Here is a 24,163-nt window from a genome sequence, read left to right on the forward strand (position 1 = left end):
TTAGAAAGAAACGTTCATTTGCCTTTTATCGGGCTGAGTTGCTGAGAGACAATGGGAGGGGTCTGGTTTCCGGGAGACCGTGTGCTGTTTAGAATCATTTATCATCATCTGCGCTGACAGTCTCACACCTCACTTCCTCCTCCACTTCTCTAGCAGAGCTGCTCATTAGGGTCAGTCCTTGGGTCCCCTCTTCCTCCTTCCCACCCCATCCCTTATTAACCTTGCCCAGGCCCTGTAATTATCCTAAGTACAGTGTTATTTGAGAGTTTGCAGAGAAGGAAATTGGGATATAAGAGGTTAACATCTCTTATGTGGAGAGCATAATCAAAATGTTATTAAGTGAAATATCTCGAAAGGGTGATCAAAGTGGAAAATTTTCGGGTAACGTTGAGCCTCGTTTCTACCAAAAGTCCAGCCATATCTCTGTTTTGTAACCTTTGGGCCAATTCCAGAGCAGAGAAGCATAAATAAAAGGCCACAGTCTAAGGGTGAGTGTCTGAATCTCTTCTAAAATGAAAGAGAAATACCAGGACTTTGGTAATAACTCTTGCCTGGATTTATACCTTATTGTTCTTTCCCTCACTCAGACAAATGATAATCAAGTATATATATATTTTTAATTATTTTTATTTCTAGAACACCACACAAATGCATTCCAGCACGAACACTGTAGAAGGTGCCATAGGGAAGGGGTTCTGAGGGCAGATTAGAGATAGAAGGTTCTCCAGAGGGATATAAGAAGAGGTTCTCCTCTTGCTAAAACGGTGTTAGATGGATGGAGAGAAGAATGATGTCCAAGTTTAACCCAAAAAAATTAGACAGCTGTCTTCTTAGCAAAAACTGGAATTTCCATGTGTGATCCAAGAATTCAGAATTGTTACAGCTGGACACACACAGCTCAGGAGGTGCCATTCGAGGAGGATGGGAAAGAAAACTCCCGAGGGCAGAACTCTATGGGGTGGAACGTCATGGTAAGAAGGTCCTAAGAATCTTAGTCATCTTTGGCTGTGTTGAGTGAGGTGGCCAACACAAGCTCAGAATTTGGAGCAAGAAGAAAGTTCACAAAAACGAGTGCCTGGAAGAGCAGGTGACATTAACAAAAAGAGATGTATTTTGAGACACAGTCAAAAACAGTAGTTAATTTCAAGGGTCTTCAAACATTTAGGCAGGGTAAAAAAAACCTAAAGGTTACATAAAAGAAATGCATTTCAAATTGTCACGCTTCTTTTTTACAAAAATAAAATGCCAGAAAACAGCATAAAAACATGTTCAGAGTTTTGAAAGAAAAATTATGATCCAAGAATTTTGTAAATATCATTTCTGTGCCAAGGCACAGAATAATTTTCTTAGATGTATAAGAAAGAAGAAAGCATAACATCACATAATCTCCTGAAAAATCTTCCGTGAGGAAATATTTCTGCTGATTGAGCATTATTTCAAAATTAAATACTCTAGAAGAGGGACAGGATTGAATAATAACAGCTGTGGTAAGCATTGAGTCAAAAAAAAAATCCCACAACATATTTACAAATAACTGTGAATAGTTAGGAAACATTCCAGGGAAAAATCTGAGGAGTTGAGTGAGAGGAGAGAGTATAAGGAAAGAAATCATGTCATATGTTTCCATTTGGACATTTTAGGCATCCCTTTTGTTTTTTACTTTGATAGAGACATATTAAATTTAAAAATTAAAAATAAACTACGATAGTGAGATAAAAATGGACAAAAAATCATTTATTAGCTTCTTATGGTTATCGTAACAATTACCATCAACTTTGTCGTTTAAACCAGCATAAATTTATTCTCTTATGTTTCTAGAGACCGGAAGTCCAAAATTAGTTATAGGAGGTCAAAATCAAGGTTTTGGCAAGGCCACCATCCCTCTGCAGGCTCTAGAGGGGATTCCTTCCCTTGCCTCTTTCAGCTTCAGGTGACAGCCATCATTTTCCGATATGTGGTCACACAAATCCCATCTCGGGTCTATGGTTACAATGTCTCTTCTGTCTGTCAAATCTCCCTCTGCCTCCCTTTTATAAAGGATGCAGATGATTACATTTAGACTCATTAAGATAATCCAGAATAATCTCCCCATTTCAACATCTTTAACTTAATTACATCTGTAAAGTCTCTTTTTGCTATTTAAGGTAATACACATGAATTTCAGGGATTAGGATTTGGATTTGGGGGAGGCATTTTTTCAGCCTACCACAAATAATAACCAAATAGAAAGGAAACCACACATAAATAGGAAAAAAATTAACCAAGAAGATTAAAATGTGGTGACTTAAATAACACCAAACACTATTTGTCTCAATAAATATAAATGGCTTAAGCTCCTTGACTAAAACAAAGATTATGTACAAAACCCTTCCCCAAATCTAACTGCATACTCTGTTGAAAACAAACCTCTAGAACCAAATGATTATTAAAGGTTAAAAATAGAGTGATGGGGGGCGCCTGGGTGGCACAGCGGTTAAGCGTCTGCCTTCGGCTCAGGGCGTGATCCCGGCGTTATGGGATCAAGCCCCACATCAGGCTCCTCCGCTATGAGCCTGCTTCTTCCTCTCCCACTCCCCCTGCTTGTGTTCCCTCTCTCGCTGGCTGTCTCTATCTCTGTTGAATAAATAAATAAAATCTTTACAAAAAAAAAAAAATAGAGTGATGGCCAAAGGCTTACCGAACAACTAAAATCAAAAGAAGGCATTTTCTCCTGGGTAAATTAAATGCAAAGCAAATTGCACTACATGAGACAAAGGGATTCTTTTTATTGATAAAAGATATAATACAAAATGGTGATAGAATATTAATAAACTTATATGTGACAAGTAACATAATACAAAATATGTATAAGTAAAACATTCAAAGATTTACAAAGGATACAACACAATAATACATAGAAAAAATTAAACACGCTTTAAAAATAATACACATTATTGTAAACTATGTAGGCAACATTTCAAAACTGGTCCTAAACTAAACTACCAAGAAAAAGAAAAATCCCTCAATAGATTCCAAAAATTATACAACTTATATAATTTGCATATTTAAAACAACAAGCAATAAGAGCTGAAATTAGTATCATGTTATTTTTTTTAAAATACCACTCGGAAATTTAAACACCCTTGTAATTAACTTGAGTCAAGAAGGAAATCAAAGTACAATTATAGTCAATTCATAAATGTCAACAATGAAAATTCTACACATCAACAACATATGGGATACCATTTGGAGAACAGATGGCAGCTTGAGGACATATGTCTGAATTCTCACTACCCCACCCCTCAATTCTGACAAAAATGACCTAGGAAATATAAAACTAAGGAAAATCTTGCAGAGAAGTGAGACTTGAATGCAGCAAACTTAGAAAAATTTTATTTAGAAAAATACCAGATTGGATCCATGTAAAGGAAGATCCCTGGATAGACTTAAAAAATTAATATACTTCATTTCTTAGAACAATTTTAGATTTAGAGAAAAAATAAAGCAGATAGTACAGAGGGGTCCTACTCCCCTATCCACCACTTTCCCCTTCTTAACATCCTTCTTTAGTGTGGTCCATTTGTTAAAACTGATGAACAAATGTCAACGCATTATTACTAAAGTCAATGTTTTATACGAAGCTTTACTCTTTTTGTTGTATAATTCTATGGGTTTTTAACAAATGCATAATGTCATGTCTCCACCATTCATACAGAAAAGTTCCACTATTCTAAAAATCTTCTACTTTACCTATTCAATCCTTCCAAATCCCTAGCAACCACTGATCTTTTTACTGTCTTCATCGTTTCCCTTTTCCAGAACATCATATACTTGTAATCATATTCAGGTAGGCTTTTCAGATTGACCTCCTTAACTTAGCGAAGTGCGTGTAAGATTCCTCTGTGGCTTCTCCTGGCTACACAGCTTATGTTGTTTTATTGCTGAATAATATTCCCTGACATGGAAATACCAACGTTTGTTCGTTTGTTTGTTTTATCCATTGAGCTTTTAAGGAACATCCTGCTTCTAATTTTTGACAATTCTGAATAAAATGACTATAAACATTCTTGTGCAAGTTTTTGTGTGAATGTAAGTTGTCAACTCAATTGGTTATATATACCTAGGAGTACAATTGTCCTATCGCATGATAAGAGTATGTTTAATTTTATAAGAAACTGCCAAAATATCTTCCAAAATGGCTGTACCATTTTGTGCTCCTACAAACAGCATCTGCTTTTTGGATTGTACTCATTCTAATAGGTATGTTAGTGCTATGTCATTGTTTTAGTTTGCAATTCCCGAATGCCATAAAACGGGGAGCTTCTTTTCATATGTTGTTCGTTATCTTTCTATCTTCTTTGGCAAAGTGTCCATTCAGATCCTCTGCTCATTATTAGGTGGGTTGAGTTTTAAGAGCTCCTTGTCTATTTTGGATAAAAATCTTTTATCAAGTATGTATTTTGCAAACATTTTTTCCCATTCTGTGCCTTGTCTTTTCTGTCTCTGAACAGTGTCTTATGCAGAGAAGTTTTAAATTTTCATAAAATCCAACTTTTCATTTTTTTCCCTTCATGGATTGTGGTTTTGGTGTTGTAGCTAAAGAGTCATTGAGAAACCCAAAGTCCCCGACTCTGTCCTATGTTACCTTCTAGAAGTTTTATAGCCTTGCGTATTTCATTCAAGTCTATGATCCATACTGAGTTAGTTTTGTGAAAGGTGTAAGGTCTTTAGTCAGATCATTATTATTATTATTATTATAATTATTTTATGTGGATACCAGTGACTCCAGCAGTCTTTCTTGGAGAGGCTATCTTTTCTCCATTGAATTATCTTTGCTCCTTTGTCAAAGATCAGTTGACTTTTAATGTGCATTTGTTTCTGGGGTCTCTATTCTGTTCCACTGATCTATTTGTTGATTCTTTTGCCAATACCATGCTGACTTGATGTAGCTGTAGCTTTATAGTAAGTCTGGAAATCAGTATCTCTCTTCCAACCGTGTTCTTCTTCAGTATTGTATTGGCTATTCTGTGTCTTTTGCCTGTCCACATAAACTTTAGAGTTTGTCTATATCTATAAAATAACTTGGTGGGATTTTGATTGGGATTGCGTGGAATTTATAGGTTGCTTTGAGCATAATCGACATCTTAACAATAGTGCATCTTCTTATCTGTGAACATAAAATATCTATCTATTTCCTTAGATATTCTTTCATTTCTTTCACCAAAGTTTTCTCCATACCGATCTTGCACATATTTTGTCAGGTTTATACCTAAGTCTTTCATATCTTTGGTCCTAACATAAATGGCTATTGCGTTCTTAATTTTAAATTCAAATTGTTCATTGCTAGAATATAAAAGCACGATTGTATTCTTCAACCTCATTATTTTTATTTTCACTTAATAAGCCCACAGATTTTCTGCGTTTTGTTTTGGTTTGGTTTTTTGTTTATTCTTTCAGATCATCTACACAGATAAGCTTGTTGTCATCTGTGAACAAAGATATTTCATCTTTCTCATTCTGTATACGTTTTATTTCCTTTTTTGCCCTGTTGAGTTAGTCGGAACTTCCAGTATGATACTGAATAGGAGTAGTGAGAGGGAACATCCTTGCCTTGTTTCCCAGTCTTAGGAGAGAAGCATTCAGTCTCTCACCATTAAGTATGAGGTTAGCAGTAGCTTTTTATAGATGTTCTTTACCAAGTTGAGGAACTTTCCCTCTATGAAAAGTTTACTGAGACTTTTTAACATAAATGGATATTGGATTTTATCAAACGTTTTTTCTGTATCTATTGAAATGATTATCTACATTTTCTTCTTTACCTTTTTGATTTAATGGATTACTTTAATTGATTTTTGAATGTTGAACCAGTCTTGCTTACCTGGAATGAATTCCACTTGGTCATGGCATGTAATTATTTTTATAAGTACTTTGGTTCAATTTACTACTATTTGTTGATAATTTTTGCATTTATGTTCATGAGAGACACTGGTCTATAGTTTTCCTTTCCTGTAATGCCTTTGTCTAGTTTTGGTGTTAAGATAACGTTGGACTCACAGAATGAGTTAAGAGATGTTCCCTTTGTTTCTATGTTTCAGAAAAATTAGAAACTTATTAGTAGGGGCACCTGGGGTAGGCTCAGTAGGTTACGTGTCTGCCTTTGGCTCAGGTCATGATCCTGGGGTCCTAGGATTGAGCCCCACACCAGCAGGGAGTCTGCTTCCCTCTCTCCCTTTGCTCCTCTGTCTCCCCCCACCCCCTGCTCATGCACGCACTCTCTCTCTCATAAATAAATAAAATCCTAAAAAAAAAAAACACCAAAAACGTATTAGTATAATTTCTTCCTTAAATGATTGGTAGAATTCACCAGTAAAACCATCTGGGTCTGGTGCTTTCTTTCTTAGAAGATTATGAATTATTAATTCAATCTGTTTCATAGATATAGGCCTATTCAGATCATCTGTTTTTCCTTGTGTGAGATTTGGCAGCTTGTGTCTTTCAAGGATTTGGTCCATTTCAAGTACGTTATCAAACTGGTGGGCATATAGTTCATAATGTTCCTTTATTACCCTTTTAATATCCATGGGATTAGTAGTAATGGCCCCTCTTTCATTTTTGATATCAGCAATTTGTGTCATCCCTCTTCTTTTCTTGTTTAGCCTGGCAAGAATTTTATCAGTTTTATTATCTCTTTGAAGAACCAGTTTATAGTTTCATTGATCTTCACTATTGAATTACTGTTTTCATTTTAGTAATTTGTTCTAATTTTTATCATTTAAGACCTTCTGCTTATTTTAGGTGTATGTTGGTCTGCTTTCCCTAGTTTCCTAAGGTGGAAGTTTAGATTATTAATTTTAGATCTTTTTTCCTTTTCTAATATGAGAATTTAAATGCTATACGTTTCTTCAAAAGCACTGTTTTTACTGTCCTACAAATTATGATAAATTATATTTTCATTTTTTCTTTGACCTACATATTACTTAGAAGCGTGTTGTTTAATCTCTAAAAACATTGAGATTGGCCAGCTATCTTTCTGTTATACATTTTTAGTTTAAATCTAGTTTGGTTTGAGAGCACACTTTGTGCTGTTGCCACTCTGTTACATTGTTACGGTATGTTTTATGGTCCAGTATGTAATTTCTCTTGGTGAATGTTTCCCATGAGTTTGATAAGAATAAGTATTCTGCTTTGTTGGATGAAGTATTGTATAAATGCCAATTAGGTCAATTTGATTGATAATTTAGTTTACTTTAACTGATAGCTATTTGGTTCACCTGTATCCCTGGTTCTAACACTAAGTACTGACATAATTTATTTCTCAGCAATTGCTAGAATATGCAATTGATAGCATTTATCTAAAAGGAAGCAAAAATTTTTGATAAGAAATTAAAATAAGTTTTAAAAAATTACCCCTGAGAAAATACCAGTTCCAGATAGTAAGCAGGGTTCTTTCATATCTACTAAACTTTCAAGACTATGTTCAGGGCACAAAAGAGTTTTAACTGTAACTATTCTCTATCCATTTTCTGAAGATGGAGTAACTCCATTTCCAAGGTCTGAAAATGATAGAACAAATGAAAATCATAGATGAATATAGATGCATGAATATAGATGTTACAAACTCTACTAACAAATGGAATCTTGTAGGATAAGATTTTCCAAAAAAGCATTGTGCATCTATAAAGCTATAATAATTTAGACTGGAGTATGGGCATAAGAATAGAAATATATTAATGGAAAATAATTTTAAGAGCTCAGAAAAAGAGCACATCAATCCTAACACCAGTTATGAAACAGTTCATTCTTTCTATAATTAGCTGATGTGCCTTAGTCCATATTACATACATATACAATGTATTAATAATACAATATATGTATATGGCACATATGTAATATTTTACACCATATATTTTATGTATATATGTACATATATTTTCATTAATAATTTTTACATTGAAGCATATTCAACAGGCAAAGTGTAAATGTCTTTAATCTAAAAATAGATATTATCAATAACTGAGAAAAAAAGAAGTATCCCAGTTATAAAAAAAATTGAAAAAGAATAATAGGCAATTTAAAGAAGAAGAAATTCAAATGCCAGAAAATATTTTATAAAGTCTAATTTAGGTGGTAATATAAGAAATACAAGTTAAAACAACCAGAGATAATACCTATTTTTCTAACAACCTGTCAACGTTTTTCTTTTTTTTTTTTTTTTAAGATTTTTATTTATTTATTTGAGAGAGAGACAGCCAGCGAGAGAGAGGGAACACAAGCAGGGGGAGCGGGAGAGGAAGAAGCAGGCTCCCAGCAGAGGAGCCTGATGCGGGGCTCGATTCCAGAACGCTGGGATCACGCCCTGAGCCGAAGGCAGACACTTAACGACTGAGCCACCCAGGCGTCCCCATTTTTCAAAAAGAACAGTAGCCCATGTTGTGTTAGTTTGAGGAGGGAAAAAGGGAGGAAAAAAAGAAAAGAAAAGAAAAAAGAAAGAAAAGAAAAAGAATTGACAAATTTTCTGGAGATTGTTTAGACAGGGCTATATATGCTCTGAATGTGTGTGTCCCACCAAAATTCACATGTTGGAATCCTAATCCCCAATGTGATGGTGTTAGGAGGTGAGGCCTTTGGGAGGTGATTAGGTTATGAGAGTAGAGCCCTATGAATGGGATTAGTACCCTTCTAAAAGAGGCTTGACAGAGTTCCCTTGCTCCTTCTGCCACCTGAGGGTATAATTTGAAGTCTGCAACCTGGAAGAAGGCCCTCAGTCTGACAATTTCTGGCACACTGGTCTTGAACTTCCAGCCTCCAGAAATGTGAGAAATAAATGTTTGTTGTTTCTAAGCCACCTCCTCTGTGGTATTTTTGTTACAAAAGCCTGAACGGACCAAGGCAGGCAGAGTATGTCAAAGGCCTTCACATTGACCCCCAAATTTTACTTAATGCTTGAAATGTGAACATTTATATTCTTACTAATGCTATTTATGTTTTATTTATATATTTATTATTTTAGCAAAAAATAAAAAAATAAAAAAATCTTACAAATTATGTTCGTCCTTCCAATGAGAAGGAAGTGAGCAATTCGTTGTGTAAAGCGCTGGCTTCTGTATTATTTTCCTTGTGAAGAATCCAAGACCTAATTTTGGTGTCAGTTTGTCTCCTCACGTTTGTAAGGTGCGACATACCTGCAAATAGCGGACCACTCGGCAAACGAGATCAGGTGCCAGAAAGTCTCCGGTGAATCGCCAAATGATGTCTGTCAAGATGTTAATCAGTCCTGTGAGAGAGTCTAACAAAAACACACAAGTGGTTAATGTTAGTATCTTTCGAATTTCCAGTCTTGCCACAGTAGAAATGAATTCTTGGGGAGATTTTTTCTTTTCTTTTCTTTTCTTTTCTTTTCTTTTCTTTTCTTTTCTTTTCTTTTCTTTTCTTTTCTTTTCTTTTCTTTTTTTCTGATTCATCCGGTGGCCATTAAGGAAAAGTAAGGCAGGGCAGGAGTCCATTGACTTTTATTATCGGATCTTGTTACCATTCAAATGGAGCGACCTTGGAAGGACTTTGGTAATCATACAGTTGACATTTTAAGTCACAGAAGAGGAAGTTTTAAGGAGGTTAAGATCTCTAGCCAAATAAGGACTGTGTGAGGATCAATGAGGGCAAAATTGAGAAAAGGAACATATTTATCTTCAAGAAATCCCTCAAAATCCTCCTTTTTATATCCATTATTTTACAACGTGGACCCCTTGTTACCTCCTTATCATCAACAACTTTCCCCCACCCCCACCTTAAGCTCCTTTTCTTTCTTTTCCTTTCCCTTTCAACACCTGTCCCTGGAAAAAATCAGGTGCATGATCCATTTAATTAACTTAGTTGGCTAAACTACAGAGGAACTGAGGCCAAGATTTGAGACCAAGGTCAGAGACTTTATGCTCCTGTGGTTATCTTTACTCATTTCTATAGTTATAGATTGTAAGCTGTGCAGATGTCTACATCAGAAATGGTAACATATACTATATGTCTTGAAGCTCCCTCTCACCCCTCCATGACTGATACCACTAATTGATCTTGTGACTCAGAACATTTCTCAAAACAGTGCTGGAGGGATTCTCTGCTGATTGTTGGATCGGGCTGGGACTTATAACAGGATAAGTCAGAATTCATTGACTTAGGGTCACTTTCTCGAAACATGGGATATAACACTCTGTCAAGGGCCCAAGAGGCAAGGCAAACTCATTGATAGGGTAGCACTCAGAAGTCTGGAGAAAGTGTTGGTCCTTCTTAGGCAAAATGGAAATGTCTGAGTTGACCTGGCAGACAGTAGAAAAAGAGAATAAAAAGGCCAACAGAAGTGGGCATGTTGTAATGGATATGTCATGTGAAGCCAGAAGACACACCAGAGAATTATATTCCATGGAAGGGCTCAGAAGTCACATCATTCATGAAGAATGTACTGGTGAGAGGACCACCAGCATTACAAAGAAGTTCAGTGGTGGCTTCCTACTGTAAGCCAGAGTGGAGAGGCAGTCATAAAGCCAGGTCTTGTACCACGATAGTGAGTGCACTGTGATAGTTCTCCTCGTCCTTCCCCAAAGGAACCTGTGGTCATTTATTTGAGGGACTGTACACTGGGGAAAGAAGAATATACAGACATTTTGAAGACTGTTAGACACAGGGTCTGTGTTGACATGATACTTGGCGACTTGAAGTGTCATTATGGCCCCACTATAAGAGTGGAATCTTATGAGGCCAGGTAACAAATAGAATCCTAGTTGAAGTAGAATGGTTCACTAGATCTGCTGGCCTTTCATTGTTCATTTCCCTAGTCCCTGGGTGTTTAATCTGTATTGACATACTTCGCAGCTGGAATAACTCTGTATCAGGCTCCTCATAGTAGTGGCAGACAGTAAGTCTACTCATTTGGACACCATGATGAATTACTCCTTATTATGGTCAATCTGGCTATTGCTGTATTTGACTGTCTTGTCATTACCAACAATGCAGACCAACACTGAGCTCCAGTAACACACTATTTCTTAAGAAGACCAATTCTCCACCTTGTGTAAAGTTGACCACAACACGGCAAGGGCCAGCTGTCCATCTTCCCAGTGTATATGTATTCTGGGTATGAGCTTGCCTTCCCTGGCCTCTGAGTTGTAGTCAACACCATTCACCAATCTCTAGAGGACTTCTGGTTGCTCAACTGGAGTGGAATGCCGCACAATATAATAATGTCTGATCAGGAGACCCACTTCACGGTGAAGGGGATATAGGCTTGAACCACTGATCAGAGACTCCTCTGTTTATATCACGTAGTGTACCACCCAGAAGCAGCTGTATTCTTGCAGCACTGGGATGGACTATTAAAGCCACAGATAAAGTGCCAACTTAATGGAACTCTGAAAGGATGGAATGCCACCCTTTAAAATGCTGCATATGCATAAAACCAGAGCTTCCTTTATGGTTCACTAATAGGAGGTAGACATACATCTGAGAGCCAAGGGGTAGACACAGGAATGGCCTCACTGTACATCACTCCCAAAGAACCCCTGGGACACATTGTGCACCTCTCTGCTCTGCAGGCTGGAGGTCCTAGCCCCAAAGTGCAAACCTGCCGAGGGACATAGCAAGGGTCCCTTTGAACTAAAAGTGATGGCTGCCACATGGACTCCTTTGTCCAGGGAATAGCAGTCAAGAAGAGAAGTCATGACTGTGGCCAAAGTCACTGGCTGTGATCAGCAGATGGCGGTGGAGTTGGGTTTATACAATGAAGAAAGAGAAGAGAATGGGGAGAACACAGGCAATTTACATCTCAGGTTATGACTGACAGCAGTAATTAGTGAACGGGGCTGGGGATGCTGGGCGTAGGGCGGCAGGCCCTCAATGAAGAGTTGTGCAGATCTTTCAGGCTCTCGGGTGCCCTGTCCTGCTGCTGTGGGAGGGTGATGGGGGCTGGAATTAAGTCTTCATTCTTGTCATGAAGACGTGCACCCTGGCTCTGGGCTGTACTAAGACAAAGCAAGTGTCGACTCTGTCCTGGATGACATATGAACTGTACCCTCTAATAAATTGTTCAGATCAAAATTCGAATCTTGCCTTTGTCGAGACACACCGCTAGCCTTTATGAGAGAGGATTGTGGTTTCTGTGCAACTCAGAAAGAGGAGTGGGCAGAACCTTAGTCAGAAGTAAAGGGTATGGGGGCGCCTGGGTGGCACAGCAGTTGAGCGTCTGCCTTCGGCTCAGGGCGTGATCCCGGCGTTATGGGATCGAGCCCCACATCAGGCTCCTCCGCTATGAGCCTGCTTCTTCCTCTCCCACTCCCCCTGCTTGTGTTCCCTCTCTCGCTGGCTGTCTCTATCTCTGTCAAATAAATAAATAAAATCTTAAAAAAAAAAAAAAAAGTAAAGGGTATGTGTTTGGTTGGATTCAGGCTCTCAGAAAGCTGAACAGCTAAACAAAAAAAGAGGCTCCAGTTTCGGAGTAGGCCACTCATCATTCCATTTCCAATAGTTTATTTTTGTTGCTGTGTTTCTGTTAAAGAGAAGTAATGAAAACTGAAAATGACAGTCACTTGGTTAATTACTTGTGTGAACTCTGGAGAATGAGAGCAGAAGAGAGGCCGGCGTCCCGAGCAGGCAGGGCATATCCAGGTGCTCAGAGCACAGTTATCAAATAAATTGTCACTACGGTTCCGAAAAGGCATTTGTGGCTTTGTAAAAATTAAACTTTTATTTAGAGATAATTAAAGACTCACGAGTGGTTGCAGAAATAACACAGTTTTCACATACGTGTCACCCAGCTTCCCCGCGTGGTGACAATCTTAGCTAATCCCAGTTGATTCTGTTGTTCGAAGGAGAGTTATTACTCTTAATCCAGGCTTCTGCACAACACTGAGCATGGTCTTAAGGAATGTTACTAAGCAGTCATTATATCCTTGTTAATATTTTAAATATTTAAAGTATCTTAAGATTTTTTAAACTAACCAGAAACTACAAGATAAGTTCCCCGTTTTATAGATGGGTGACTAAGTGTGATTAGAATCTTCACCACAGTACCTGTGTTTTTTTCTTTTCTTTCCCTTCCCTTCCCTTCCCTTCCCTTCCCTTCCCTTCCCTTCCCTTCCCTTCCCTCCCCTCCCCTCCCCTCCCCTTCCCTTCCCACTCTTGTTCTATCTGTTCTTGCATATTCCCCAGACCAATATATAAGCATGATTCTTCTTCCCATCCCCTCATTCCCCGCCCTGGCTGTCCTGAGCTTTCTCTCGGGCCCCCTCTATTTATAGGGCCACTCCACCCATGGAATCTGCCTTTATTCCTTTAGAGAATTGTGATGGTAAGTCTTCCTTTTCTGGATCTTCACTATAAACAGGATAAGCTCCCAGTTTAGCATAAAGACCTTCCACAACCTGGCCTTGCCTACCTCTTGCCGGATGCCCACATGGGGTTTTTGTATTGAAGGTCGCAGTGATCACGACTTCGTGTTTCCAGATACGCATTCCCTCTTCTTGAAATTGCCTCACTCCATTATCAGTCTGTTGAATTCTTATTTAGCTTTCAATATCTACCTGCCATGTCCCCTTTTCCAGGAGTTTCCCTTAACCATTCACATGGTAGGGGCTACAACAAGGGCTGTTTGGCCCTCCCAGTCTTATGCCCATCTGTCTCTTCCTTTTTCTCTGTAGGTAACAATGAGACACACACGGGAACAACGTCAGAGATTAGAGAAATCTTGTAGCAGTCCTGGGTAGTCAGGGAAGTGCTGAGGAGGTTAGATTTGAGCAGCGTCTTGAGGATTGTGCGTTGTGACCTGATCAATAGAAATCTCGTGAAGCATTTCCTCGCAAGAATCGATTGGAGAAAAATGAGTGGAACGGACTGGAGTTCTTTGGATCTTCTCTTTTGTTGTACATATTCTTTAACTAAAAATAATGGGGAAAATCTCTAAACTTATGTTTCTCTAAATCTAAGTGATTATTTTAACAATTATGTACTCCAGGAAAATTTCTTCCTTCCCCTGGAGCTCAGTCGGAAATAAGCCCGGATCTGGGAGTAGACCAGACTATCACTGGAACGGCCCCAGCGTTTGCGGCTATCAGGCAGACGCAGCTGTATCTAATCAGTAAAGAGCTATTTAGTTACCTAAGTAATTGAATACATTGCAAATAAACCTTTCTTAAATGGTAATTAACAGGACCTTGGGAACAAAGGGTGCACTTTAAAGGCTTAATCACCTCCATGCTATTACTCCTCCTTCTTAAAATTCCTTCAGTGAGTGTTCCTAGGAAGCTGCTGAGAGTCAGAAAAGCCAAACAGGCTCACCGCAGGCTTCATTGCTCCTTTATGAGCCCTCAGAAACCTGAGTGCGGGTTCCCAGTTGGAGCAGGGACATGGGTGGCGCGGGAGAAGTCAAGAATAAGGGGACAGCTGAGCTGAACCCTAAAGGGTTAGTAAGGATGGGATGGGGAAAAGCAGGTCAAAGACATGGATTCTAGGCGGGGCTGACAGCACGAACAGAGCTGTGGTATGAAACAACGTCAAGTTTGTGATTGTCGAAGTCGGAAGTAGGAGCTTCCAAGGGCAAGAAATGGGGCTGAAGAGACAAGAGTTGGACCTTTTAGGGTCTTGAGTGCCAGTGAAAGGAGCTTGTGCTTCTTCCTGTGTCCTGTGGAGCTACTGAATGTTGATGTGTTCAAACAACTGCTCCAAATAGATTTCTTTAGTCACTGTGGGGGGATCAATTTCACTGTGGAGGTCCAACGCTGAAATCACACTGTACTTGTTCCGGAACGATGCAAAAGAACGGGAAAGAGGTAAGTGGTACCTGGCGTATGTCAAATAGGAATTGGGATAGAGAGAAGGGTGCAGCTTTGTGATAGACTTTATAAGGTAAAATAAGGAAGACTTGGTGCCTGAGCATTGGATGTTTTAAATGTGAGGTAGAGTGAAAAGTCCTGCCTTGGTTGGGTATTTGTGGTAGATGGTGGTGCCTTTTGAGAATACAGGAGGATAAGCTCATTATATTTGGGTTTTTCTCAGTTTTTGGCAATTCCAAATAAAGCTGCTATGAATATTCATGTATAAGATTTTGTGTGAATGTAAGTTTTCATTTCCCTAGGGTAAATACCCAGGAGTAAGATGGTTGGGCCATCGGATGAGCATATGTTGAACTTCACGAGAAACTACCCGACAGTTTTCCAAAGAGGCTGCACCACTGTGATCCGTACCAAAAATAAATGTCTGAGAGATGCATTCTATCCTTGTCAGCACTTGGTATTGTCAGTATGTTTTCTTTTAGTCGTTGGGCTAGGTGTGTCGTGGTCTCTCATCATGGCTTCCATTTGCATCTTCCCAGTGGTTAATGATGTTGTTGCTGTGATCATCCTTGGCCCCTACGCTTCACATTCCTCTTTGAGGGCTGTGTCAGGGTGGGAGCTGGGGTGTGGAGGCTTTAGTGCTCCAGTCTCTACTTTCATCTGCACCTGCATTCCTGTAACATGGCTGCTGCTTGCTGCTCAGTGCTCGCTTGGCTGGAGGTGGGAGGCCTCTCTTTAGTCCTGGTTCAGCCTTGGTCTTACATCAACCTGTGCACCAGGGCCTTGAGGTTGGGACCTTCTCAGGGTCCCAATTCCTTCCCCACCATGGCACTTGAACTTCTGCCTTATATCTATGGTGGGTCTTGTGGGGGAGAGAGTTTTACGCCCTTCCCCTAGTGGTAGTGACTTTCAGTGGAATTAGTATAGTATCTTGGGCCGGCCATTTTATGTCCCCATCCCCAAGAGTTGAGGGCTTTTTATTGGTTGTCTCTATGTCTTTCCCTGTGCTCTGGGGCAACAGTATTTGGCCCCACAGTGGCCTAAGGTGTTTGTTGAGAGAGGCGACAGAGCAGCAGGGCATGATTTCATGCCTTTCCTGAAGGCATAAACTAAACCTTCACGTATATCTGAACACCATCTTTGTAACAACGCCTTAACTCCGCCATGGTAGAGTGGAAGCAGCCATAGACAACGCTTTAACTGAATGAACATAGCTGTGTCCCAATAACACTTTATAAAAACAGGCTACAGGCTGGATTTGGACTGAGAGCTATAGCTTTCTGACCCCCAATCTACAGAATAAACTGCAAATTGTGACGTTTGGAGCCTTCTTGTCTACCTCTTAGGTCTGATCTTTTCTTGTCCTATGGTAAATTCATACCATAAGAGAAACCCTTTCAACAAGCACTTTAATACTGACAGCTGGTTAATTGATCAAAACGTTGGTTAAAAAAGGAAGCACACACAAAAACCCATCTTAAAACATTTTAATATAAAACATTAATGTGCATGCATTTATCATTTCTTTAATGTAGGGCCAAGACTTTTATTTGATTTTATGCATCATCTTTCTTCTGTGTGCATAAAATATATCCGTAATGCATCTTTTATGATTTCCAGTTTTGTTTTCTTTAAATTGGAGTGAGAACGTGAGATACCAGCAAAGCAATCTGAGGCAGAATCTCATTGCAGGGATTTTTATAACCCTCTTCATTCTTTCATAGTTATATTCCCTGTGCTTAATTCTATTGCTTCAGAAAAAAAAAAAAAGTCAAGTCTTTCCAAAGAATCCAACTTAATTTTCTCAGAAACAACAACTCTTTAACTTAGTTTATGCTAATTATTTCATTTTAATAATGAGTTCAACTGGCATAAACTGGTTTGGGAACAAACACCTGTGACTCATACAGCCCAGGAAGCGGGAACAGCAATGGATGACTTTTTAGGGACTATCCTGCTAATCATGGGGGCTAGTTAGTCAGGGTGTTGGAAGGAAGACTGGAGAGTGTTGGTTAGCCCAGTAAGGTATGAAGAAGATGCAGCCAAGAGACCTTCTATGGGAATCCTTTACTGTTCCTTGACCATTCCCCGCTGTTCACTCTGCCAGCCCCTTTCTTTCTGTTGCTCCCTTGACTTGGGAGTCCCTTTATGCATCTCTACCTAAGGGATCCCCTCTAAGTTTAGTTCAGGGTTACCTCCTTCCTGAAGCCTTTTCTGACTACTGGGATTGGCTGATTGCCTTCTCTGGACCTCTCGCTACCTTCCTATCAAAGTACCTATAACACCTTAACACATTTATTTTTTGTATTTCTTTCTACTTCTGCTAGATTATGAGAGGATAAAGATTATGTTTTATGCACTGTCATGTCTTGGAGCCTCACATCTTATTACATGGTAAGTAAGGGCTTGGAAACTTTCTGTGAAATGAGTGATAACATTGTTACTGCTGTTGGTTAATCGGCTGCTTCAGTAGAGATGGTTCCACAGAGCAGACTGAGCCCCATTAACTGTCTCCTTCAGAGTAGAATGAGGTAATGATTATACGGTCAAGATGCTGGAAGGAGGAATATGATTGGAAATTTTGGTCCCCAACCAGATTTTTTTTTTTTTTTTGGTAAATTTTTTATTTTTTATTTTTTTTAAGAGAAGGAGAGAGATGGAGAGAGGGGCAGAGGGAGAGAAAGAAACTTAAGCAGTCTCCACGCCCAGTGCAGAGCCCAGCACAAGGCTGGATCTTATGTCCCTGAGATCATGACCTGTGCTGAAATCAAGAGTCAGACGCTTAACCTACTGAGCCACCCAGCTGCCTCAATCCCCATGCAGATTTCTAGAAGAGCACTCTAGATTCCGAGCTCTCTGCTAGATTGCAAACTCTTGGTTAGCAGTAGCTGTGCCTTACTCATGTTTACAGCCTCATCCCCTTTCAGGGAGTCTTGCAAGAGACTCAGTGCTTGTAAGATAAACGAGGAAATGTTGGCGAACTGAACAGATTTGTAAAGTCCTTGAAAACAAGAGGCCACTATTGTAAGATTCACCTCACAGAGAGAACATGATGAAGCACCATTTCTTAGATTCCTACTTGCTCTCAGCTGATGTTCATACTTTCCCATACAGAGCAGAACTAGGGGAATAATGAACACTTGGCAAGCTGAGTAACTTTTTTTTCGGCAAGTGAGTAGCATCCGAACATTTGTCACACTGGATAAGGGGACCATTGAATACAAACAATGTTACGTTGAATACGAATACTACGGTGTTATGGACGAGAGGTGCCCTGGTTTTCTGGAGGACACTCGATAGCAGTGGATAGCAGTGGAATCTCCAGGATATACAATGCTTCCAGCTCAACTCAGTGTCTGTAGTGCTGTTGTTTATTTTGTTTTTAAAGCAAGGGAGGTGATAATTGTTTGCCTGTGGTTGTGCATGAAAACGTTTTTGATATTGCTAAGGGTCCTTTTCTCCCCCTGCCCCCATCTCTTTAGAAGAAGATTTGATGACTTTATGTGAAAAATTGTTTAATGATGGAACTTGCATTGCTCGACCTGATGTCAGGTACTTAACTGCCAAGTAAAATTATTTCTCAAAAAAGTAAGTTCTTGGGTCTCTAAGTTTTAGACTCATTTTACAATACTAATATGATCCTGGCACTGTGCCCTTTGCCAAGATTAAGTACTGGCTGAGCTTAATGGCCCAAACTGTCAACTCCCCGGCTCTTTATTAATCCTGGGAAAGTGGCCCGCACCTCAGTCATTACTGCTCAATTAGGTAAATAATCATCACATCCATTCTCATTAGACCACTCTCTTCACAGAAAGCTGTTTCTGAGATTTTCATTTAGTCTTTGTAAGTCATAAATGCCACTAGTGTCTCCCTTTTTCCATTGGTCCACTAAACAAAAATCATGTAGGAGGAATCCAAATCCTCCTAAAACTTATTCTCTTTGCTTCCATTGCACGCAAAAGCTAAGAATCTCATACACGGGGGCGCCTGGGTGGCACAGCGGTTAAGCGTCTGCCTTCGGCTCAGGGCGTGATCCCGGCGTTGTGGGATTGAGCCCCACATCAGGCTCCTCCGCTATGAGCCTGCTTCTCCCTCTCCCATTCCCCCTGCTTGTGTTCCCTCTCTCGCTGGCTGTCTCTGTCTCTGTCGAATAAATAAATAAAAAATCTAAAAAAAAAAAAGAATCTCATTACACGAGGCCAATTGGCTAGAGTGGGTCATTGGTTATTGCCGGGTGATGAAGAACTCTTATACTCATATGTGCAAATATCAGGTTCAGCAAAAGCATATGTTTCCTTGAAGTGAGGGAAAATAAGGCACCGAGTCACTACTATTTCTTCTCCTCACTCTTCTTTACAGGGAAATTTGGGGCATGGCAGGACATAATCACCATCACACAACATGAGGCTCAAACTGACTCTGAGTGTAAAAATGTAAGACATGGACAACTTGTCTCCTCCTTTAATGAGAGTTTGTTTTCCTAGTAAGAATGGTTTTCCATCAATCCCGTCAATGGTCTTGGAGTTTTAAAAACCCAAGCGAAGGAGAGGAGAGTTCCATTTGCAGTTATCCAGGAGATGAATTCTTTGAATGTCTTTTTTTTTTTTTTCTTTGCAGCTCTTGCCCAAAGACAGCCGAGTTGTAGCAGGTTGGCATGCAAGTAGTAGATTGCAACAAGAAATAGTTGGTTCTCATTTCATCCTGCTGCAAAAGGGCACGGGCTTATACATAGGGAGGTGAGGCAGACACAGAGATGACTGCTCAGATCCCTCTTGAGATTCCTCAGGGTCTGCCTCAGCTTCCTAGTTGAGATCACACTATTAGTGGTGCAAGCCCTGCCAATGACCGAGCAAGGTGCGGGTAGAAGGGTCTAGTCATTTCCATCCGGCATGGGAATCCTATAATGAGGTAGCTGAAACTGTCAGATTGTCATTCTGTTCGGATGGGTCCTCCTGCCCAATGTTACGTCTTCCCTTTTCTTTTCATAGATGTTACATCCCCTCCCCCATTTTTGTATGCCTCATTCTGTTTCAGCATCTGTCTCCCAAAGAACCCACCTTGTAACAGGAGGGAGGGCAGGAAAGGACACATGACCATTCATTGTCTAGGGCTAGTCCTAAAGGCTGCTTCTTCACATAATCTAAGATCTTAGCTCCTAGCCCAGTCCCAAGCTCCTACCCAATTTTCTGGAAGATAGTTTTCTGAAAAAATTGATAAATAGAAGGTTCAGGCTTTGTTTAAACTAAATCTGCAGTAATGACTGTCTACCTTATTTCCTACAATGCATGCTCATTAATTTATGTTAGTTTATTTAATACACTTGACATCCACTAAGAAAACAGTGTTGATTAAATTACCTGATTGGCTTACAAGGTGAGTAAAACCAAGCCAGTACTCAAGAGACTAGAACACAAAGAAATACTAGTTGTGATGTATGGTTCAGAGATAGGACCATTATTGGTTGACAGAGATGCTGTTTAGGGGCAATTCTTTGTTGGGCTAGACTGTACTGTGCATTGCAGGAAATGTGGCCTCCCTGGATTGTGTGATAATTCCAAATGCCCGAGCCTTTCTAAATGTGCCAGGACCGCCTCCAGTGCAGAATCGCTTATAAAGCAAGCTGAGGTGTTCAAGGTCAGAGTTATCTAGAAGTGTCTGAACTGCTACATAATATATTAGGGCAAAGTGAGTTGTCTGTGTTGAGTGGTGGGGGTGGTGGGGATGGAGCCAAAGCTCAGAGGAGACAGAAGATAGGAGGAAGCAAGCAGAGGAGAGTAGCAGAAGCCCATCACAGGGTCGGAAGGACGCTGGAGGATTTGGGCCACAGTTGGGTCACTAGAATAGCAGAGGGAGACAAAGCAATGCTCGGCCTGGAGGGTGACTGATGAAGGCAGAAACAGGGATCAGTCTGGGACCAAGGGAGCTGGCTGGGCTTCAGAGCTAATACTCATACGCTGGACTCTTTGTTTCCTTGGAAGAGGCTTCTTTGTTCCAGTGTGTCTTGTAAGGCCTTGGCCTCATCTTCCCAGGTGACACTCACCTTTCCCAAAAAAATAGCTCTCTGAGTCTGATCTTGCCACTAAGGAAGGCGGGGGCAAATTTTGGCTGACCGCCTTTGTGCCAGGCATTGCATGGGGCTACTTAACATGTGTTAGTTTATTTAATGCAGCGTCTGTAAGAGTGCATCTGAGCCAAACTCTCTAGCGTAGACATCAATAGAATTAGTGCCCATTCAGAGTCTGCATTCAACTTGAGGTTCAGTGAAATTTGGAGCGTAAATTGGACTTTTGTGTATTTCTAATTGAATAGAAGAATTCTAATTCAATGAAATGTTTCAGTCTAAGGTGCAGTATAATTATAGACGCTCAGAAAAACCCCGAATCTTAGAGAAGCAGGAACACTATCATTGAACCAACATGAGACTTTTGCAGGTGATAAGGATTAACCTCCATAAACAGTAGGGGCCGGGTCAGGCATAACTCACATATAATCTCTTTCCGTCACCATAACTGTCCCAATATATATGTAACTGTCCCAAATAATAGAATTTCTGCATCTTGTGGTTATGAGGATTAACTTAAGTAAAGCACAGAAAGCACACGTGTCAGTGTGAGTCACAAAGGAGGCCTTGAAAGCATGCACCTGCTGTGCTCAGTTCCCCAAGAGAGAAACGAAGCCACGAGAATGTAAATAATGTGTTGAAAGCCACCCAAATGAGAAACACTAGAGCCAGGACTCAAACCCAGGTATTCTAGTCTCTGCCATCTATTTTTATACAGCTATCAAACTAAGAATGGTTTTTAAAATGTTGTAATAATTGAACAAAATTACAAGAAGGAAAACATTTTGTGGCACAGGAAAATTATATGAAATTCAAATTTCAGGATCCACGGTGTATTGGAAGGCAGCCAGGCCCATTTGCTCCCATATTGTCCATGGCTGCTTTCCTGCTATACCAGCAGAGCTCAGTGATGGAGCTCAGAGGGGCCCCAAAGCCGAGAATGTTTAGAAAGAGCTGGCTGACCCTTCTCTAGACTTTACACTCCTGATCCTCCCGTTACGCCCAAGTGCTGGTGGATCCAGATTGCCTGTGACTTTGCCAGATCTTTCTTGGGGAGTTATCACACCACCAGGCAGGTTGCACTGAAGTGCTCCCTGATGGCTGACACAGGAGAGCTGTGAAGGTACCAGATGGGAACAGATTTCTTTCTTTCATCTTAACAAAAATCCAGTCTCACTCTCTTTCATGTTCAAAGCATTTGATTAATGAGGACATGAAGGGGGAGAAAGAACAATCCCTGCTGTTGCACTGGGCTGGGCTGGGCTGCCCGTGCGCGGGGCTGCAGTCGGAGCTCCTCCCCGTTTCTGACAGGTCCCCCGAGCACCCTGCCCCTGCTTTGCACCTTTGCTCTCTGGCTCTCTGGTTTCCGGCAAGGCATTTAACCGTTCTCGGCGTAGGTTTCCAAGAGTCTAAATGGGAGTAGTGCAAGCATCTATAGCTCGGGCAATTGGTAGGATTACATGAGAAAATATATGCAGAGTTTTTGTTCGTTTATTTGTTTTGCAAAGAGTTGGCTGAGTGAGCATTCAGTAAATATTAACCATTATTATTATTTTGTCTGCCTGTTTGTCATCAGGGAAGAAGCTCATTTTCTGATTTCCATGAAAATGCCCTGGAAGGTGTTTTACAAACACTTTTTTAAAGTAACACAGCACACAATATGCAATTCAAGCAGTACAAATAATAAAAATAAATGTCTCACAAAACGACGTGTCCTGGAATGTTCAAGGCAGCACTATTCATAATAGCTCTAAACTGGAAAGTACCCACATGCCCATCCCCGGTAGAATGGAGAGATACATTGTGCTATATTCACACAGCGGAGCCATTCAGGAAAGAGGGTGAAGGGTCTACAATATGTGTAACAATGTTGAGGGATCTCTTGACCAGAATGCTGTGTGCCAGACATAGGGGTGCCGGGGTGGGTTAGTTGGTTAAGCATCTGCCTTCGGCTCAGATCGTGGTCTCAGGGTCCTGGGATGGAACCCCACATTGCTCAGGAGGGAGCTCCTTGCTCAGGAGGGAGCCTGCTTTTCCCTCTCCCTCTGCCCCTCCCCTTGCTTATGCTCTCTCTCTGTCAAATAAATAAATACAATCTTAAAAAAAAAAAGGAGCCAGACACAAAAAGCATACGTACTGTAAGGCTCCATGTAGGTAAAGTATAGAATCAGGTGACGCTCACCTTGGCCTCTGGCATTACCCTCGGTGCAGGGGAGGGGTGGTGACTGCAAGCTGGTTGCGGGGTGGGGGAAGCTGGCGGTGCTCTGTGTCTTGATTCGGGTGCTGGTTACATAGGTGGGTTCAGTTTGTGAACATTCATTAAACTGATATTTGTAATGTGTGCACAGGATTAGACTTCATATTTTGATATAAAGAATAAAATCTAAAAATAAGGAAGGCGCCCTCCACTACTCTTGACTCCCACTCACTCAGCTCCTTCCTCAGAAGCAGCCAGGGTTACCATCAAACGGAATATCCGGAGCTAGTCACCGAATGTGCGCGGCCATGTCCGCATGGGCATAGTGTGGGTATTTCTTTCTTTCTGCTTATTTCCGGAGAGCAAGCTTTTGTTTTATTTTCTAATGTCTTTATGTTTAGAGCAGTTTTAGGGTCACAATAAAACGGAGCAGAAGTAAATGAGTCCCCATCTACTCCCTGCCCCCACATACGCACAGCCTCCCTCATTCCCAGTCCCCACAGGAGAGTGCATTTGTTGCCATTAACGAAGCTACGCTGACACATTATCATCATCCGAAGTCCCTAGCCTACGTTAGGGTTTTCTCTTGGTGTCGTACATCCTAGGGGTCCGGACAGTTGTGTCATCGCAGGTAGTATCGGATCAAGTGCCGTCCCTGCCCTAAGAATCCTGAAAGCGAGTCTTGATGGGCCTGGCCCTGTGTCCAGCTGACAATCTGTTACTAAGGCAGACCTCAGGAGCGGGAAGAAAGGGCAGAGGAGATGGGAAGGAGCCCAGATGCTGGGAAACCCTCCTGGACCTGGCGAGATCTCTGCAAATGAACCGTCACAGTGAATTTAAGGGCTTCAAGATGGTTGGGCCCTTTTCTTAGTGTTGGGTTGGGACCCAGATGTAGTCACCTCATACCTTCTTTGTGTTTGAAACTCTATGTATCCCTTTGGGCAGCCCTGGTCCTAAGCCTATTCGTGATGAGCACTTGGCCTGATTTGTGATTCAGACTTACACCCATCTTTTTTGTGAACCCATTTTCCTCATCCTGAAGCTGTAACGACGTCTGACAACAGGATGGGATATTTGAAATCAGGGCCACCAGGAAGCCGCGGGAAGGCATGCTTG

At 40.7% G+C, this 24,163-nt stretch overlaps 1 protein-coding gene across 2 annotated transcripts in view; it reads right to left on the reverse strand.

Moving 5' to 3' along the window:
- NPSR1 (neuropeptide S receptor 1) overlaps positions 1 to 24,163 on the reverse strand; it is a 138,394-nt gene that overhangs the window by 34,910 nt on the left and 79,321 nt on the right. Inside the window, exon 3 of one of the 2 annotated variants that reach the window (XM_008686483.1) lies at positions 9,162 to 9,265. The exons of the other annotated variant lie outside the window; for it this stretch is intronic. Within the exon in view, the coding sequence (XP_008684705.1) occupies positions 9,162 to 9,265 (104 nt within the window). The remainder of the gene's footprint in view (positions 1 to 9,161; positions 9,266 to 24,163) is intronic. 2 annotated transcript variants of the gene reach the window in all.

This window comes from Ursus maritimus, unplaced genomic scaffold, assembly GCF_017311325.1.
Source record: "Ursus maritimus isolate PB19 unplaced genomic scaffold, ASM1731132v1 scaffold_3, whole genome shotgun sequence".
Classification (NCBI taxonomy): Eukaryota; Metazoa; Chordata; class Mammalia; order Carnivora; family Ursidae; genus Ursus; species Ursus maritimus.